Below are 20,988 nucleotides of genomic sequence, written 5' to 3'. Positions count from 1 at the left end.
AAGATACTGCAGTGCCACTTCTAGAAGCCAGTAGCCATTTTTCTGCTCAGTAGATCCAGGTATGGTTGCTAAAGTATCTTGGAATGCAGTGCTATACCATAGAATACTACAGAATCTTGGAATACAGTGCTGATGCTGTGATTCTATAGCCCACCAATGGCTTCCCTGTGTTCTATGGCCCAGGAACTGAGCCAGAAGGCAGAGGGCAGTGGCGTTGGTAGGTGGCAGTGAGGCCAGTTGCTGTGGATCCCGTTCCACTTTTTTGCTTGCACTGATCACTGCCTGATGCCTGATAGTCAACTAGTTGATCCTGAACATGGTGCTGGCTGGGAAACCAGGCACACTGATCACCACCCAAAAACCAACAGGAAGTTCAAATTTGTGTGTGACTGTGGCCCATGAACAAACTTCGTGGGATGGCTTTGCTGTCATTCGTGAGGGGTTTCCTGACTTTGCCCTGTGCCTCATCTATACATAATTAGATTGCTGCTTTTCAGTCTGCACTAGCTGAATGTATTTCCTAAGGTCCTGGGACTGTGTTGGGCAGAATGTGAAGCCTGTGGTCTAATCCAGGAGTGAAACGGGTTTACTGAGTGGGGAGGGTGTCCAGAATTTCTACAAGATGATGATCTGGATTTCTGGGTCTTCTATTGGCCCCCTGAAGAAAGTCCTGAGGGGGACACATGCTCCCAATTACAGAGGGGAATGGAGGGCTGATAAAATTTAGAAAGTAGGTGGAAACCCTTTTATGAAGCCAGAGATCAGTCTGTCCCCTCTCCTGGCTCTGTCCCAAACTTGTCCTGTTTGTCTCTGGTTTGATAAGGTGTTGAATAAACATGATATGGTAACAGTGTTGGAAGCAGATACCGGACTGCATAAGCTGGCATTGGAAGCTTTCAATTTGGGGGAGGTCTAACATTACAGATACAGGGAAACAGGCTTGGAATTTTTAAGAGTTTAATGGAGGTAAAAGAGGTGAGTGGGTGGACTGAATTTGTAGCTAAGATCCCTGTGCTTCAGGAAAAGAGGTGAAACGGGAGTGTGTCTGGAGTTTTATAATACAAGCTGGGGTTCCAAATCACTCTTATGTCCTTCCTCTGCATAACATCCTTTCTTCAAATGGATGGAAGCTGGAAATTTGTATCATTGCTGTTGTCTTTTCTTTATATTTTTATGGGACTCACAATTTTGGTTTTGTTTTTTCTTTTTCCTGTGGGATCTCATAATTTTAGCTGCATTTACATATTACAGATTTGCTCAATCCCCACACAGACACTGTTAGAAACAATAATCTGAAAATGTATCATGCACCCCTCATTTGATGTACTGCCGCTTGGCCCAGGGATGTTTTGGATTCTCCTTAACTTGATGGTCCTCCATCCTCACCAACAGTTTGATTGTCACTGGGTTAGGTGGCCTTAGCTCTTAGGCACTAAGAGGGTTCATAGTAGTCCTTAGACGGCCTGAGTCTAGAGTTCTAGGACAGATTTTCAGCAGATCCATCTCTCTCTCTTCTCTCTTCTCTCTTCTCTCCTAATTTTTGTGGTACTGGGGATGGAACCCAGGGGTATTCTACATTCTACCTCTGAGCTACACCCCCAGCCCAGATTTTTATTCTTTATTTTGAAACAGGGTCTCACTGAGTTGCAAAGGGCCTCATTAAGTCATAACCGAGACTGTCTGCGAACTGCAATCTTCCCGTCTCAGCCTCCCAAGTGTTGGGATTACAAATGTATGCCACCACACCCGGCAACTTGTGATTTCCATGTAGTTCTACATGTCTATTTTAGTTTTGTTGCTTGTGCTTTTGATTTCAATTGCCAAGACCAATGTCATGAAGTTTTCCTCTGTATTTTCTTCAAGGAGTTTTACAATTTTAGGTCTTATGCTTAAGTCTTTACACCATTTTTGTTTTGTGTGTATGATGTAAGATAAGGTTCTAATTTCATTCTTTTTATGTGGATATCAGTTTTACAAAATAACATTTGTAGAAGTTGGAGGGCTGATTTCTCTATGTTGGGTTTGTATCCTACAACTTTATAGAACTTTTTTCCTAGTTTGAAGAAACAAGTGTAGTCTTGAAGGTTTCCTACATAGTATATCGTGTCATCTGAAAATAAAGACATTTTACTTCTTCCTTTCCAATCTGGAAGCCATCTACTTACTATCGTTTTCTTGCCTAAGTGCTCTGGCTAAGACTTCTAGTCCTATGTTGAATTAAAGTGGCGAGAGTGGGAATTGGCCTTGTTTTTGCTCATAGATAAAAAGCTTGCTTGCTTGCTTGCTTTCCTTCTTTTTTTTTTTTTCTTTTTTTGTACTGGGGGTGGAACCCAGGGCCTTTTCTACCTCCAGGCTATACTCCCAGACCTATTTTATATTTTATTTGGAAACAGGGTCTCACTAAGTTGTTCCGTTCACTAAGTAGCTGAGACTGGCCTCGAACCTGTGTGATCCTCCTGTCTCAGCCTCCCAAGAGCTGGGATTACAAGCGTGAGCCACCACGCCCGGCTGATAAAAAGCTTTCAATCACTTTTTTTCCTTCTTATTTTAGTTGTGGGAATTGAACGTAGGGTTTGGGTATGCTAGGCAAGTGCTCGACCACTGAGCTACATCCCTACTCTGCTCACAGATTTGTTTTGTGTTTGGTCCTGGGGACTGAACCCAGGGATATTCTACTTTTCAGCTGCAACCTGAACCCTATTTTATTTTTTATTTTGAAGCAAGGAGGACCTCAAGTTGCTGAGAACCTCACTAAATTACTGAGGCCGGCCTTGAACCTGTGTCAGTCTCTCAAGTACTGGGATTACAGATGTGTGCCACAATGCCTGACTGCTTTCAGTTTTTTTACCACTGGGTAAGATACCAAATGTGGGCTTTGTATATATGGCTTTTAATATGTTGAGGTAATGCCCTTATATTGCTGGTTTGTTGACATTTTTAAATCATGAAAGGGAATCCGGGCATGGTGGAACACATTTGTAATCCCAGTACTTGAGAGGCTGAGACAGGAGGATTGTAGGCTTGAAGCCAGCCTCAGCAACATAGCAAGGCTCTCAACAACTTAGTGAGACTGTCTCCAAATAAAAACTAAAATAGGGGCCGGGCATGGTGGCGCACGCTTGTAATCCCTGCGCTTGGGAGGCAGAGACAGGAGGATCGCGCTGGCTTAAGAGACCCTGTTTCCAAAAATAAAATAGGTCTGGGAGTGTAGCCCGGAGATAGAAGGGCTTCCAGGAACCCCAGTACCACCACACACAAAAAAAAACTAAAATAGGTCTGAGGGTGTAGCCCAGAGTTAGAAGGCCCCTGAGTTCCATCCTAGTACTACACACAAACATAAAATTTAAAAAAAAATCATAAAAGGGTGTTTTTGGTCAAATTCTCTTCATTTGCTGAAATGATCATGTGGTTTTTATGCTTCATTCTGTTAATGTGGTGTGTCACATTATTTGACTTTTATAGGTTGAACCATCTTTGCATCTCAGAAATAAGTCCTAATGTAGGGGTGCTGGAAAGCAGGCTGGAAGAAGTGCTTTCCCCCCCTATATGAGAAGTTAACTAGAGAAGTCTTCTCCCATATTAGGATCAGAAATAAGGTATTAAAATATAGTTAAGATAGAAGTAGGGTAGGATTGGAAATAAAATCAAGATCCATCCAAGGACAAGGGTAGGGGACCCACAAGGTCAAAGCCTCTAATCTCCAGCTTGCCGGCCAAGGTCTTTGTAAATGGGACCCCATCCCCATATCTCTGAGCTAGATCAGCAAACAAGGCCAGGCTAATCTGCTCTCCAGTGCAGAGATAATCTGTTCTTCAGTGCAGAGATAAGCCTGGCCCAGCCAAGGTGGGTGGGAAAGGCAGAGCAGGCTCTGACGTGTGTGGATGCATGTTTTAAAATTATTGGTTGTACTTGTTTGTCCTTGTATCTGATTGGTTGTATTCTAAGGTTGGCGGGCTCTGACGTGTGTAACCACTCCCTCATGTGTAACCACTCCCTCCTAGGGTTATAAAATTCAGAGCGTGGAGTGGGGAGGGGTCGAACCTCGGCCATAGTGTCTTGGTCTCGACCCCTGGCTAGCCGGGACAATAAACCTCGCTTGCATTCTTACATCTCTTGTGAGTCCTTCGATATTTGGGTTGGTGGGCAATTCTTGGACCCTTCACTATCTGAACATGGTGTCTGAATCTTTAAGTGTGCGATGGAGGGCAGTTTCCTTTGGAATGTAGTGCTTCCTGAAGCCTTTTGAATCTATATTCTTCAGAATATTAGCCTGTAGTTGTTGGGTTTTTTTCTTTTCTTGTGGTGTCCTTCCTTCTTTCCTTTTCTTTTTCTTTTTTAACTGGGGATTGAACCCAGGGGTGTTCTACCTTCAAGATAGATCCCCCCCCAGCCCTATTTTATTTTTTATTTTGAAATAGGATCTCACTAAGTGCTGAGGCTGGCCTTGAGCCTTGATCTTCCTGTCTCAGCCTTCAAGTGCTTGTAGGCGTGCACCACCACGCCCAGTGTGTGGTATCTTTTTCTAGCTTTCATATCAAGGTAATGCTGGCTTCATTCGATTGGAAGGGCTCTCTCCTCTTCAACTTGTTAGAGAAAGACAGACACTCATTCTTTTTTTTTTTTTTTTTTTTTAGTGGTACTGGGGGTGGAACCCAGAGGCTTTCTACCTACGAGCTATACTCCCAGACCTATTTTATATTTTTATTTGGAAACAGGGTCTCACTAAGTTGCTGAGAGCCTCACTAAGTAGCTGAGGTTGGCTTTGAACCTGCGCGATCCTCCTGTCTCAGCCTCCCAAGTGTGGGGGATTACAAGCGTGCGCCACCACGCCCGGCTGACACTCATTCTTTAAATGTTTGGTAGAATTCACCAGTGGAACCATCTGACCCTTGGCTCTCCTTTGTTGGGAAACTTTTGATTACTGCTTCACTCAGCAATGACGAGAGTTTCTTTTGCTCCACAGTCTCACACCCTTCATTACTGACGTTCAAATATGCGGCAGTCGACATACTCCTGACTCCCAGTGGCTGACTCCTTCCTGGCCTAGGTTTTCACCCATCCTGTGGGGCCCACAAGTATCCACAAGTGAGCCAGTATCTAACTCCACACTACTGAAATGTTATCATCTAATCCCTATCCCCTGTTGAAAGGAAATCAGCCCCTTTTGGGAAGGACGATCATGTCAAAGGCCAGAATTGAAGACTCAGGGATCTGTGAGAGTCCAGAAAACTGTAGACTCAATGATCAGAGTCCCTGAGGGATGGGGCAGGAACTGGGTGTTCTAGTTGCGGGTCGTGCTGCTGAGGATTACTTTGAATTATTTAATCAAGTTAAATAAATGCCCATTCTAAAAACTGCAGTTACTAATATACAGCTTCTGTATTGATCATTTATCATTGATCCTTGGATTTTTAAAATTCTCTACATAGGGTCTTGATCACGTGCCAGATGTCTAATAAACAATTCCATACCAGATGTCTAATAAACAATTCACCAGACATTTCAAGTGGTGCAAGCTTGTGCTTGTGGGGCTAGGCATTGCAATTTGGGTGAGTATTTCTCTTTCAACTTGTCTCTATGCACTAACAGAGCTTGAACCAGTGATTTTCATCTGGGAGAAGAAGGCTGAAAGAAACTCTCCATTTCCCTACTTCTAATCCAGAAACAGAATTGTCATTATTAGAAAGTGAGTGAGAAAATTGTACCATGTAGGAGTATAAGAAAAGGGAGTCTGGAACACTAACTCAAAAGAGTAGCTTGAAGAGGAGATGGAAATCTAAGTGGCCCATGCCTTCTCTTTCTCCAGAATGTTAGATTTCTGCTCCAGGACAAATGGCTCTCCTTTCCAGTGCTCGCTTGTGTTCTCTCTCTCTCTCTCTCTCTCTCTCTCTCTCTCTCTCTCTCTCTCTCTCTCTCTCTGGGAGGGGGAATTGTGGATTGTACTGGGGATTGAACCCAGGGACATTCTACCTCCAAGCTATACCCCCAACCCTCTTTCTTTTTTTGAAACAGGGTATGCTAAGTTTCTGAGGCTGGCCTCAAACCTGCAATCCTCCTGTTCCAGCTTCCCAAGTACTGAGATTACAGGCATGTACCACCATACTCGGTCCCCTTTCCAGGTCTTAAAACTGACAAAGGTACTGTCCCATATAACTTATCTCTAAAGACACACAGGTTTCCTTTTCTCGATGGTTCTGTTGGAAGACGCTGCAACTTTTCAAAAGGGGGTTTTGTTAGGAATAAATCAGGAAACAAAGCAAAAGAAAGCTCAAAGATATCAACTCATGTATTGACAAAGGACAAATCAGTATATTAAACTAATAACAATTGCACGCAACCTGAGTCACCAGCATCTTTTACTGGGCCTTGCTTCAAACTTATCAGTGCTTACGTAAGTAATGTCATTGCTATGGCAAGTCCTGGTGAACCCTGAAATCTTTTCTCCCTTTATCCTCTCATTATTTCCTTCTATTTTTAGTATTGTGAAACAGAAATAACACAAAATTTACCATCTTAACTATTTTGAAGTGGTATTAAACGCATCCTAATGTTGTGCAACCATCACCATTTTCTATCTCTTTCAACCGTACAAGACTGAAACTACACCAGGTGTGGTGGTGCACGCTTGTGATCTCATTGCTTAAGAGGCTGAGACAGGAGTATCACAGGTTCAAAGCCAGCCTCAGCTACTTAGTGAGGCCCTCTGCAACTTAGTGAGACCCTGTTTCCAAATAAAGTATAAAAAGTAGGGCTGGGGTATAGCTCAGAGGTAGAATGCCCCTGGGTTCCATCCCCAGTACTGCAATAAATAAATAAATAAATAAATAAATAGTAAAATAGGGCTGGGGATGTCGCTCAGAGGTAAAATGTCCCTGGGTTTCATCCCTAACACCAAAAACAAACAAACAAACAAACAAACAAACACAAAACCCCCTGAAACTCTGTGCCTGTCTCTTCCTCCTCCCCTCAGGCCATGGCAACAAGATTACTCTATGCATATGTTTTTTTCCCTTTCTTTCTTTCTTTTCTTTTTTGATACTGGAAACTGGATCCAGGGCCATTCTACCTCTGAACTGTACCTCCTGCCCCTTTTAGTCTTTAGTTTGAAGCAGGGTCTCGCTAAATTGTGAGGCTAGCCTCAAACCTGAGATCCTCCTGTCTCAGCCTTCCATGTAATGGGTTTTATAGGCATGTGCTACCATACCCAGCAATGTGTCTGTTTTTGACAACTATAATTACCTTCAGGAAGTGCGATCATATGCTATTTATTGAGGGTGGGTGGACCAACTTATTTCACTTAGCATCACCTTTTCAAGGTTCATCCAGGTTGCAGCATGTGTCAGAATTTCCTTCCTTTTTACTGCCAGAATCAGATTGAATTCACCACCTTTCCTGTATCCATTCATCCGTCAGTGGATACTGGGACTGCTTCTATGGTTGAGCTGTTGTAATTGACACTGATATAAACATGGGTGGACCCACATCTTTTTGAGATCCTTCTTTCAGTCTTCAGTGGTATGTTTCCAAAAAGGGAATTGCTTCATCACATAGTAATTCTACTTTTAATTTTCTGTTTGATTTGTTTGGATTTTTTGTTTTTGGTTTTGTTTTTGGTGCTACTGGGGATTGAACCCAGGGGTGTCTTACCTCTAAGCTACACCTTCAGTCCTATTTTACTTTGAAACAGGGTCTCACTAAGTTGTGGAGAGCCTCACTAACTTGCAGAGACTGGCCTTGACCCTGGGATCATTGTGTCTCAGCCTCTTAGGTACTGGAATTACAAGCATGAGCCACTACTCACAGCTTATTTTAAATTTTTGAGAAACTGCCGTAGCCTTTTCCACGGGAGCCGTGCCATTTTATACAATGTCTAAGGCAGGCAGTTGCCCTTCCTGAGACCCACAGGCAGAGCGGGGTTGTTTGGTGAATTGGAATCTTTTCCCAAAAGAAGATGAAGAGCTCATACCAGTGACTGGTTCTCTGTTCTCTCCCCCCAGGTCTTGTACTTCAGAGTTTCCTGGCCTGGCAGCACCATCCCTTGGCCTCCAGGACCGCGCCAAGTATATAAATCCCCTATCCCTCTCCCCCAGGAGCTCACCAACCTGACCCATCTTCTGTACTGGCCTCCGACCCCAGGAGATGGGGGGGACTTTCTTGCTTCCACCAGCCCCCAGACCTCCACCTATCACCTGAGGGGTCCCGCAAAGGACAGCCACGTCCTGGGAGGTTACCTGGAGGCCGTCCTTGTGGCCAGGGACCACCGAGGCAGGCCCAAGACCCACGGTGGGGATCTGTTTCGGGCACGGCTGCTGAGCCCAGAATTGAAAGCAGGGGTCCCCGGGAATGTCCAGGATGTGGAGAACGGCACGTACCTGTTGTCCTTCCCCCTGCTCTGGGCCGGGAGGGCCCAGGTGCAAGTGCGGCTGATCCACTCCAGTGAGGCAGTTGCGGTTCTGCGGAGAATCTGGAAAAACAAAGGGGCCACCGTTGACTTTAGGGGGTATTTCCGGGGCATGGAAGGGCCTGAAGAGACCGTGATTTGCAATGTTGACCCTCACTCAACTAGAGCTCATGGACCTACCTGCCAGTACAGGGATGTGGTTTCGGGGGAGCTCTGGTTCTGCGCTCAACCCCCTACCTTGCCCTGCAACTCTCTAGTTGGTCACTCGAGTGGAAGTTACCTGAAGGTGACCACACCGCACGAGGAGGCCCTGCTGGCACGGTAAGACACCCAGAAGCTGGGATGTGCGTCCCGGCCCGAAGCCACATTCTTTCTTCTTCTCCGTCTTGATCCTGGGATGCCATGGCCCTCCACCGCAGACAGCATTCAGTTATTCTTACTCTCATTCAACAAGCATGGAATCCCAGTACTTGGGAGGTTGAGACCCGAGGATCACAGGTGTAAGGCCTGTGCAGGTGGTAAAATTAGCAAAACTCCACTTCAAAATAAAAACTAAGACGAGATGAGGGTGTAGCTTAGTGGTAGAACTCCCCCGGGTTCAGTCCCCAGTACCACAAACACACAGTTGTACAAAGGAAAGGATTCTGAGTTTCAGCTACAGGTGGAGGTTATAATGAAGAATGAGGTGATCTTATTGGATACGTTACATGTGATTAGGTTTATATTCTGGAAAGAAAGAACCCGAGGGAAGAAAAAGCTGAAAAAAAATGAATGGGACACAATCGTTTTTTGTGTGCGTGGCACTGGGAATTGAACCCAGGGGTACTCTACCTCTGAACTCCACCCCAGCCCTATTTTTTTAATTTTTATTTATTCTTTCTTTATTTATTTATTTTTGCGGTACTGGGGATGGAACCCAGGGGCATTCTACATCTGAGCTACACTCTCAGCCCTATTTTTATTTACTTATTTTTATTTTATTTATTTATTTATTTATTTATTTATTTGCGGGTCTGGGGATGGAACCCAGAGGCATTTGACCTCCGAGCTACATGCCCTGCCCTATTTTTTTATTTTTTTTATTTTGAAACCGGGTCTCACTGAGTTGCAGAGGGCCTCACTTAGTAGCTGAGGCTATCCACGAACCACAATCCTCTGGTCCCAGCCTCCCAAATGCTGGGATTACAAGCGTGCACCACCACGCCCAGCTATCAGCCCTTTTTTTTATTCTTTATTTTGAAAAAGGGTCTTGCTGAGTTGCAAAGGACTTCACTAAGTAGTAGGTGAGGCTGTCCATGAACCGCGATCCTCCTGTTTCAGCCTCTTGAATGCTGGGATTACAAGCATGTGCTGCTATACCCGGCTACCCCAGCCCTATTTTATGATTTTTTTTTTTTTTTTTTTTGGTGGTACTGGCGGTGGAACCCAAGGGCTTTTCTACCTCTTGTCTATACTCCCAGACCTATTTTATATTTTATTTGGAAACAGGGTCTCACTAAGTTGCTGAGAGCCTCACTCAGTAACTGAGGCTGGCTTCGAACCTGTGTGATCTTCCTGTCTCAGCCTCCCAAGCACTGGAATTACAAGCCTGCGCCACCACACCCAGCTCTATTTTATAATTTTTTTGTTTTGAAACAGGGTCTCATTAAGTTGTTGATACTGGCCACAAACCTGTAATCCTCCTGTCTCAGCCTCCCATGTACTGAGATTACAAGCTTGCACCACCACTGCCAGCCTGTTTCAAAATGCAAAAATATAAAAAGGGCTAAGGGTATATATAGCTCAGGGATAGAATACTCCTGGATTCAATCTCCAGTATCACACATGCAAAATAAATAAATAACCTGATTATGCTATAGGAATCTCATTTCTTTTTGGAGTCAGGCAGAGTAGAAATGACACCTCAGCCACTCCTGCCCTTAGCAACTCAGGCCGCCACCTGCCACCTCCCTCAAAGCTGCTCTGCTGTCTCTCCAGGATGGTGACTGACAAGCTGCTCCCTCAGGGCATTTCTGCCATTCTGATCAGTCTGGCCACTGAGGAGAACATCAGTCTAGGTGAGTGGGGCTGGGACGTGCTGGGGTCAGGTGAGTCGCAATACACTCAGAGGGGGGTTAATTCCTTGTCTGAGTTTAGCTTCTACCTGCTAAGGCAGTCCAGTAAAGTGGTCAGCACTACAGGCTGCAACACTAGACATATTTAACATTTCATCTGGTTTGGTTTTTGTTTTTGCTTTTTTGTGTGCGATGGGAACCCTTAGAACTAAATCTCTTAGCCAACTTCAAATATACAATAGCGTATTACTAACTGTAGATACCATGTTATTCATTAGACCTCCCAGAACATATTTATCTTACAAATGAAAGTTTGTACCTTGAAAAACATTTCCCCGTTTTCCCTCCATCCAAATCCTTGCTAATCTCCATTTTTCTCTTTGTTTCTATGAGTTCGGCTTCTTTAGATTCTACATATGGAGCCTGGTGTGGTGGTGCACACTTGTAAACCCAGTACTTGGGAGGCTGAGACAGGAGGATGGCAGGTTCAAAGCCAGCCTCAGCAACTTACCAAGGCTCTCAGCAACCTAGTAAGACCCTGTTTCCAAATAAGATATTAAGCCAGGCGTGGTGGCGCACACTTGTAATCCTAGCACATGGGAGGCTGAGACAGGAGGATCGCACAGGTTCAAAGCCAACCTCAGCTACTGAGTGAGGCTCTCAGCAACTTAGTGAGACCCTATTTCCAAATAAATTATAAAATAGGGCTGGGGGGGGTACCCCAGAGGTAGAAAAGCCCCTGGGTTCCACACACCACACACAAAAAAAGATATAAAATTGGGTTGAGGTGTAGCTTGGAGGTAGAATGCTTCTGGGTTCAATCTCCAGTACCAAAATAAATAAATAAAAGGATTCCACATATGGGAGGTCATGTGATATTCATCTTTGTTCTGGCTTATTTCATTTAGTATAATGCCCTTCAAGTTCCCCTATGTTTTCATAAATGGCTGGATTTCTTTCTAATGAGTGAATAATATCCCATTGTGTATGAGTACATAGGTGTCTGTGTGTATGTGTATGAAAATCGCTTTTTTAATCCATTCATCCATCAATGGATACTCGTTGTTGCCATGTCTTGTCACTTTTGAATGATGCTCCAATGAACATGGGAGTGCAGATATGTCTTCAAGGTCCTGATTTCAGTTCCTTTGAGTGTAGACCCACAGGTAGGAGTGCAACCTCATACAGTAGTTCCTGTGTGTGTGTGTGTGTGTGTGTGTGTGTGTGTGTGTGTTTGAGCCTAGGGGCATTCTACCTCCTAGCTATACCCCCAGTCCTATTTTTTATTCTTTATTTTGAAACAGGGTCTCACTAAGTTGAGGATGGCTTCATAAAGTAGCTGAGGCTGGTCATAAACCTGTGATTCTCCTGTCTCAGCCTCTCAAGTACTGGGATTACAAGTGTGCACCATCACGCCTGGCTCCCCTTTAGATATTTTGAAGAATTGCTAATCACTGGTATTGGGGGGGGGGATAAGGATTGAACCCTGGGGCACTAAACCTCTAAGCTATACCCCGAGCCCTTTTTTACCTTTGTTTGAAAACAGGGCTTCCCTGAGGATCTGAGTTGCTCAAGCTGGCCTCAAACCTGTGTTCCTCTTGTCTTAGCCTCCCAAGTACTGAAATTACAGGGTGTTCCACCATGCACAGGTTCAATCATTGTTCTTAATCACAGGTTAATTAACATTCCTGCATCCCTGTGTCCCCACTTGAAAATGGAGAGAATAGTACTTTTTTATAATGCGTGTGTGTGTGTGTGTGTGTGTGTGTGTGTGTGTGTGTGTGTGTGTTTTACTGGGGTCATGTGCCAGTATTAAAAATTTGCTCTGGTATTAATTTCCAATAAAATGTAAAAGGCAGTCAGAGTCTGGATGCTGAGCAGGCCCTCAGGAAGAGATAGGAGGCACCTTTGCCTGCTATACTTTAGAGCTCCCCCTTCCCTCTTTCTCTGCCCTTTGCCATAATGATTAACCCGTAGCCTTCAGCCTTAGAAATACATGGAGGATGCTGGGCGTGGTGGCGCACGCCTGTAATCCCCGCGCTTGGGAGGCGGAGACAGGAGGATCGCGCAGGTTCGAAGCCAGCCATGCTGGCTTAAGAGACCCTGTTTCCAAAAAATAAAAATAGGTCTGGGAGTGTAGCCCGGAGGTAGAAGGGCTTCCAGGAACCCCAGTACCACAAAAAAAGAAAGAAAGAAAGAAAGAAAGAAAGAAAGAAAGAAAGAAAGGGAGGAAACTGAAGCCTTTAGCCCTACATATCTGTAGAAACAACTAAAAGATCTCCTTATTATGCCTTGTCTTAGAGATTACATACAACTACGCTAGCTGTAATTAGTACCTCTGTTTCCCTCCTATTCTTTGTGACCCAGCCTCAACATGAGAAATGTAAACTCTGTGTTACTTCAAAGCCCCCAAAGTTGATGGGCAACCAATATAGCCCAACACAAGAGAGGTGAAATCAAAGTAGATTATTGACCTCTGCACTTAGTAAGTGAGCTGCCTGGAGACAAGGCACCACCTGGCTAAGAAATGTTACTAGCCAGTTGCCTTAGTAATGTTGATAAGAACATGCCAGTAAGAAAACCTGTATTTAAGGGCCGGGGTCAGTGAGGGGGGCAGAGTCCCATTTTCAAACTCTCCAGCATGTCAACCAGACACACTGCTTTTCTTTTCTATTCTATTTCCTACTGACTTTGTTGAAGCTACAACTGAGCTGCCTATTAGTTTTAGTTTCCCAATCAACAAATTTTAGTTGAATCGAGGAAGAGCCCACACTGCCATTACAACCATAACAGATTGAACCCAGTGGCATTCTACCTCTGAGCTATACTCCCAGCCCTATTTTATTTTTATTTGGAAATAGGATCTGGCTAGATTGCTGAGAGTCTCACTACTTGCTGAGGCTATCCTGAAACCTGCAGTCCTCCTGTCTCAGCCTCCTAAGTACTGGGATTACAAGTGCGTGCCACCACACCCAGCTCTACTTTATTGTAAAATCATCAATGAGGAACACAGGTACAGCACAGAGAAGTGCACGAGGCACTGTAAGGCATTAACGTTAACTCTTTTTATTATTTAGCCTGGTCTGCTTTTCTCTTCCCTGCAGCTCTGCCCCCTCGGCCCCCATGCCGCCCTGGCCTTCCAGCCCCAAAGCCCTCCGGATTCTACCACCAAGACACCTGGCACTCACTGTCCTGTTCTGGGCAGTCCTTCTCCACCGCTGACAGCATCCTGGGCTGCCTGGCGGGCCGCATCGTGCACATGATGGGGGATTCCACGCTTCGGCAGTGGTGGGAATATCTACGAGACACTGCACCCTGTGAGTGACTGTGAAGGAGGACGGGAGGAGGGAGGCGTGTGGAGAGCAGGGAGGGCTTGGAAGAAGGAAACTCCCGTGCTCGGTGGAGAGCTGGGGCAGGATGCCAGGCCTCTGTGAAAGGTGAGGGAGTGAAGAAGGCAGGGTTGGGAGGATGTGATTGTCCTCCACGGAGGACGTGTCCATGGAGCCGCCTTCCTGGTTTAGTTACCACTGAGCTCCAGGGACAGCACAGAGTTTTCAAATAACACAAGTTATGAGGATTCCAAGATTCCTTTTTTAGTTCCCAAATAAGGTCTCTTAAATAAAATAATTACGCAAAAGACTTAAAGTTCAAATTGGTCTCTGCCAACTTAATGACTCCTCCTCCTCCATCTCCATCTTCGACTTCATCCTCATCTTCTTTATTTGCTGCTGAGCTTTGATCTGCTGCTTCATTGTAATGATAGTTTTCTTAGCAAGTAAGGACTGCATTATCACTGCTAAATGTGCCTTTATCAGTCCCTCCAAAATGAAATTAACCCAATCTAAATCTTCCATTCCCCTAAATTGTCAAGATTAATGGAAAACAAAAACATCACAGGACTTGAGAAAGCACTGGATTTTTTCTTTTACCTCTGAGCTATATCCCCAGATTTATTGTATTCTTTTATTTGGAAACAGGGTCTCACTAAGTGGCAAATTGACTCACTAAATTGCTGAGGCTGGCTTCAAACCTGTGATCCTCCTGTCTCAGCCTACCAAGTACTGGGATTACAAGTATGTGCCACCACGCCTGGCTCTTTTGTTTTGTTTTGTTTAGAAACATTTTTTGTTTTGTTTAGAAACAGGGTCGTATTACTTTGCTGAGACTTTCATTAAGTTGCCAAGGCTGGTTGTGAACCTGCAATCCTCCTGTTTCAGCCTCTCAAGTACTGGGATTACAGGTGAGTGCCACCAGTCCTGATTTAAGCACTGGTCTTTTACAGATATTTTTACTGTTCCCAAAGCTTTGCCTTTTTTTAGAATGTTTATAGTTGGAATCACATAGCATGTAGCCTTTTCAGATGGACTTCATTTCCTTGGTAATACCCACTTAAGTTTCCTGTCATTTCATGGTTTGTTGGCTTTTTCTTTATAATCCTGAATAATATTCCATTGTCTCAGCTGGCTGTGGTGTTACAGGCCTGTGATCCCTGTACTTGGGAGGCTGAGAGAGGGAGACCGGAAGTTCACAGTCAGCCTCAGCAATTTAGTGAGGCTGTCAGCAACTTAGCAAGACCGTATTTTAAAATAACAAATAAATTAAATTAAATTAAATTAAAATAGGGTTGCGGGTGTATCTTGGAGGTATATTGCCCCTGGGTTTTATTCCCAACACCACACACACACACACACACACACACACACACACACACACACATACACATACACGAAAAAAAAAAATCCATCATCTGTATTTGTACTGTTTATCTATTCACCTACCAAAGAACATCTTGTTTTTACGCAGACATAAATTTCCAAATTCTTTAGGGAAATTCCTAGAGTGGAATTGTTTTTTCAAAACCACGTTGTTTAGCCGGGTGTGGTGACGCACGCTTGTAATCCCCACGCTTGGGAGGCGGTGACAGGAGGATCGCGCCTCCCAAGCCAGCCGTGCTGGCTTAAGAGACCTTGTTTCCAAATAAAAATATAAAATATAAAATAGGTCTGGGAGTGTAGCCCAGAGGTCGAAGGGTTGAAGAGGTTCCAGGAATCCCAGTACCACCAAAACAAAACAAAACAAAACAAAAAAACCCTACTTTGTTTCATTCCTTCATTTTTTTTCTTTTCTTTTTTTCTTTTTTTCTTTTTTTCTTTTTTTTTTGTACTGGAATTGAACTCAGAGGCAACTTAGTGAGACCTTGTTTCAAAATAAAAGATAAAATAGGTCTGGGGATGTAGCTCAGAGGTAGAATACCCCTGGGTTCAATCCTCAGGCCCACATACACACAAAAAAGGTAAGAAATGACTTTATTATTTTTAGTATTATCATGGACAGATGGATTTTTTTATAAATTCATCGTAGTTGAATCAGTATAATCATTCTTTTTTACTAATATTCAGATCTTCACAATTCTTGCCAAGTTGGCGTCTGTGTCTTTTTAGACAGAACTTTTACATTAGATTTCTGGCACAAGGTGTCCTAGGCACACTTTGTACCTATTCTGCCCAAGACTAAGAATTTGTAGATTCTCTAAGGATTTGCGGGGAATTAGAAATGAGTATCAGGTACTGTGGGTACTCATTATTATTGCGTAATATGTTTCTAGGTCATTCTGCAGGCAGAAGAGGTAGAGAGATGAAAGATGACCAAAAATCATGAATTCATGTTGATGCTTCCAAATTATTTTAGAATTAGTGTCCCTGTTGATTTGAACTTATATTTGTATCTCATTTCTCTTACATTGAACATTTAATAATATGAACAGGATTACTTATTTACCGTGTCTACCATATTTTAAAGAGTTTACATGAGCTGCATTTACTCAGGATGTATCCCTTATAGTTTTTTATTTGTTTGTAGTGTGTGTTGTGTGTGTGAGTGTGAGTGTGTGTGAGTGTGTGTGAGAGAGAGAGAGAAGAAGAAGAAGAAGAAGAAGAAGAAGAAGAAGAAGAAGAAGAAGAAGAAGAAGAAGAAGAAGGGAAAAGAGAAGGGAAGGGAAGGGAAGGGAAGAAAAGAGAAGAGAAGAGAAGAGAAGAGAAGAGAAGAGAAGAGAAGAGAAGAGAGATACTGGGGATTGAACCCAGGGGCATTCTTCCTCCAAGCTACATCCCCAGCCCCTATTTTATTATTTTAATTTTAAATAGGGTCTCACTAAGTAACTGAGGCTGGCTTTGTTTTATTTTATTTTATTTTTTATTTTTTATTTTTGGTGGTACTGGGGGTGGAACCCAGAGGCTTTCTACCTCCGTGCTATACTCCCAGACCTATTTCATATTTTATTTGGAAACAGGGTCTCACTAAGTTGCTGAGAGCCTCCCTAAGTAGCTGAGGCTGGCTTTGAACCTGCACGATCCTCCTGTCTCAACCTCCCAAGCGCAGAGATTACAAGCGTGCGCCACCACGCCCAGCCTGAGGCTGGCTTTGAAACTGTGATCCTCCTGTCTCAACCTCCCAAGTATTGGGATTATAAGCGTGTGCCACCACGCCTGGCTCTCATGGTGGTTTTGTTGGTCACAGAGTGTGTGTGTGTGTGTGTGTGTGTGTGTGTGTGTGTGCATGTGTGCCAGTGAGGATTGAACTCAGAGGCATTCTACCTCAAGAGCTACACCCCCAGCCCAATTTTTTATTCATTATTTTTGAAACAGAATCTCACTAAGTTGCTTAGGTCCTCACTAAGTAGCTGAGGCTGGCCTCAAACCTGGATACTCCTGTCTCAGCATCCCAAGTACTGAGGTTACAAGTGTGCACCACCACACCTGGCTGAGTATATATATTTTTATATTTACCAGATTCTATAGATATTTTTTTTCTGTACTAGGGATAGAACCCAGGGTGCTCTACTACTGAGCTATATCCTCAGCTTTCTCCCTCTTTCCCCACCAAAATGGAGTCTTGCTAAATTTTTTAGGCTGACCTTGAACTTGCAACCCTCCTGCCTCAGCCTCCCAAGAAGCTGAGATTACGGTCCTGCACCAGCAGCAGTTCTGTCAATTTTAGAATGATATGCATTTCTTTCAGGATGTCTTGTTCACATTCCTGCCAGTATTTGATGGTGCCATTTTAAAATTTTGGCAGAAATTATAGGCATATAGTAATCAATCAGTGTTTTTAGTTTCTCTGATTACTTCTAAGAAAAAATTTGTGTGTATGCATGTGTGTATGTGTTGCTGGGGATTGAACCCAGAGGTACTCTACTTCTGAGCTATACCTCTAACTCTATTTTACTTTGTATTTGGAAACAGGGTCACTAAATTGATACGAACCTCACTGAGTTGCTGAGGCTGGCGTTGAACCTGTTATCTTCCTGTCTCAGCCTTCTAAATAGTGGGATTACAAGTGTGTGCCAACATGCCTGGCTCTAAAAAAAATCTTTGATTCAAGTTGAATATTTGGATATCTTATTGCCTTGGCACCATTGATTGAGAAGTCAATTCTTACCCAATGGCTCTGCAGTAAATAAATCATAAATCAGGGCCCATATGTTGGTTTGCTTGGGGGGAATATCCATTCTGTTTAATGAATCTATTGTCTATACCTGCAACCATACCACTCAGTTTTCATTTCTATAGTTTTGTAATAATTCTCGATTTCTGGCAGACAAGAAGTACATATCTGCTACTCTACCCGGGGGAATTCTACCTCCAAGCTACATGCCAGCCCTATTTTTTATTCTTTATTTTGAAACAGGGTTTCACTGAGTTGCAAAGGGCCTCACTAAGTAGCTGAGGCTGTCTGTGAACCACGATCCTCCTGTCTCAGCCTCCCAAATGCTGGGATTACAAGCGTGCGCCACCATGCCAAGCTTCTGCTACTCTTTAAAAGAAACTTGGCAGTTTTATGGCTTTTGGACTTTCATATGTTTTATTCAAGTTGTAGAATTGCAATATAGATTTATCTATTGGGATTTGGCAGGGAATGGGGGCATAACTGGGGATTGAACCCATAGGCCTTCTACCTTTGAACTACACTCCAAGCCCTATTTTAATTTTTATCTTGAAACAGGGTCTCACTAAGATGCTGAGGGCCTCACTAACTTGCTGAGGTTGTCCTCAAACCTGCAATCCTCCTGTCTCAGCTTCCCAAGTATTGGGGTTAAAAACTTGTGCCACTACACCCAGCTTTATTTCTTTTTCTTACTTAATTGTTCAGGCTAATATTTACAGTAATCATATTTCTCACATTCAGTGAACTCCGATGTTCTTAGGGACAAATATCAAAGTAACTAATATTATTTTCATGGTACTGCATGGTCTGACATTACCTACATGTCTCCACCCTTATCTCATGTCACTCATTCTCCAAGGCTATGGTAAAACCTTAGAGAATATGGGTTGAACACTGGGTGTGGTGATGCATGCCTATAATCCCCATACTTGGTAGGGTGAGACAAAAGGATCCCAGGTTCCAGGCCAGCCTCAGCAATTTAGTGAGACCCTGCATCCTAGGGGTACCTCTATCCCTCTACCTGGTAGAGGTAGAAACCTTTTACCTGGGGTATGGCTCAGAGGTAGAATATTCCAGGTTGAATCCCAGTACCAAAAGATTAAAGTAAAATGTTTATTGGGTCCTTGAAGTGTCCATTAAAGTTCAGGAAGCTATGAGCTCTTAAACAAGAACTTAAGAGGGGGAAGTAAACAAATTTCCCATGAGGTAGATGAAAAATAAAACACAACGGTAAGGACAGAATTTTAGGGAATGTTTTGCATGAAAAGCACAAGGAAAATAAGCACAGAATTGAGCAAAGAATAACTAGAGAGGTAGAAAGGAAATAGAACATTATAGTGTTAGAGAGAGCAAAAAGAAAAGAAAAAGGTTTTGGAGGAGGTCAACCAGTACAGGACAGTCTAATGTGATGGAGAATTAAAAGCAAAAGAGGAGTGGGAACGTAGCTCTCAATGGTAAAGTGCTTGTCTAGCATGGACAAGGAAGGCCCTGGCTTCTATCCCTGGCACCATGGGGAAAAAAGAGAAATTCACAGGGAGTTTAGCAGAAGCAGTCATGGGGGGGAGAGGCAGTAGGATTAAGGAATGCTTGTGTCCTAAGAAGCCAGTAGGAGCAGGAGCAGGAGCAGAGCCACATGTGAACTTAAAACACTTTCTTTCTCCTCCATCCAACAGCCCTGAAGCCGGTGGATCTGCATGTCATGCATCAGACAGGGCCCCTGATGGCCGTGGACACCACTCGGGGCATAGTGCTGCACTGGCAGGCCCACAGCTGGCCCCTGCGCTCCTTCCGAACACCAGTGGCCTCCCTGCACTCCATAGCCAAGGAGCTAGGGGGCCTGGCCGGGGGCCCCCACACCGTGGTGGTGCTGGGCCTGGGAGCCCACTTCACCACCTTCCCTCCATCCATCTTTGCGAGACGACTGGCAGGGATTCGGGCAGCTGTGATGGCCCTGCTGGCCCGGGAGCCTGGGACTCTCGTGGTCATCAAACTGGCCAACACTGGGTATAAATCCGTGTATGGCAGTGACTGGTTCACCCTGCAGGTCAACCGGCTCCTTCAAGCTGCCTTTTCTGGCCTCCATGTGGCCTTTGTGGATGCCTGGGAAATGACCTCCAGCCTGGACCTGCCGGACAACATCCACCCAAGAAAGCTTATTGTGCGCAATGAAGTGGACTTACTCCTCTCCTTCATCTGCCCCGCCTGAGTGCTTCTGAGGGTTCTGAGGTCGTGCCAGTGGGGATCCTGGGAAACCATGGAGAGTATCACTGAGACCCTGAATTAACTGTGATTCAGAGAAGAGTAGTTAGCCAAGATCCACCGTTCAGGGCTCACCATTCAGACGACCATCCCTTCACACATCTCTATGTAACACACAAATAAACATCTAATATAGATAAATGAGATCATATTTCACTTTTTTTTCATTCACTTTTCTGGGAAATTTTTATTGGATTAATTGTACATTATATGGTGGTATGAAATAACATCAAGAAGTCCCTTGTACCCTTTATTCAGAATAGTTTCTTCCAATGTTACCATATTGTCAAATGATAGTATAATATCACAACCAGGATATTAACATTGATACAGTCTACCAATCTTGCTCAGATTTTCTCAATTGTGGGCTTTATTTTGTTGTTGTTTTTGTTGTTGTTGTTGTTGTTGTTGTTGTTGTTTGACTAATCAATTGCTTGGTTTTTGCAGTGCTGGTCATTGAACCCAGCACCTTGTACGCGCTAGGCAAGTACTCTAACAAAGAGCTATAAATACCTACCCCTACTCTACTCATTTGCATGTATTTAGTTTTATGCAGTCTTATATATTGGTTTGTGTTTAATTCTTTAACATATGTTTTATAGACTTGCAAAGAAAGAAGACAAAACTCGAGGATTTATCCAAAGCAGCATGTCTGATAGGAGAGCCCCAGGACATTGGGTTATCAAAAGACTGCTATCCCCTCAGCTTAAAGGTGATGCTGAAGGAAATCCTCAGACCCAAGAGAACACCACAGAAAAGTAATTTGGGGAAATTTGGTATATAGAAGAAGTGGGGCTAAGTGTTCAGCTATCAGCCAGTCTTCCTGATGGT

General features: G+C 43.8%; 1 protein-coding gene across 1 annotated transcript; it reads left to right on the top strand.

Annotated features, from left to right (window-relative positions):
- Window positions 1–156: 156 nt before the first annotated feature.
- Window positions 157–20,104, top strand: LOC308268747 (NXPE family member 3-like; the record flags this gene model as incomplete). Its single annotated transcript, XM_080703855.1, has 6 exons — window positions 157–217; window positions 2,552–2,577; window positions 7,998–8,722; window positions 10,379–10,458; window positions 13,560–13,772; window positions 19,572–20,104. The coding sequence occupies 6 exons, from the start codon at window positions 157–159 to the stop codon at window positions 20,102–20,104; spliced, it is 1,638 nt and encodes a 545-aa protein (XP_080559981.1).
- Between the last annotated feature and the right edge of the window lie 884 nt (window positions 20,105–20,988).

This window comes from Muscardinus avellanarius (genome assembly GCF_963383645.1).
Source record: "Muscardinus avellanarius genome assembly, chromosome: 10".
Lineage (NCBI taxonomy): Eukaryota > Metazoa > Chordata > Mammalia > Rodentia > Gliridae > Muscardinus > Muscardinus avellanarius.
Note: the sequence above shows the minus strand (reverse complement) of the source record. Positions and strands in the feature narration are given on the sequence as shown.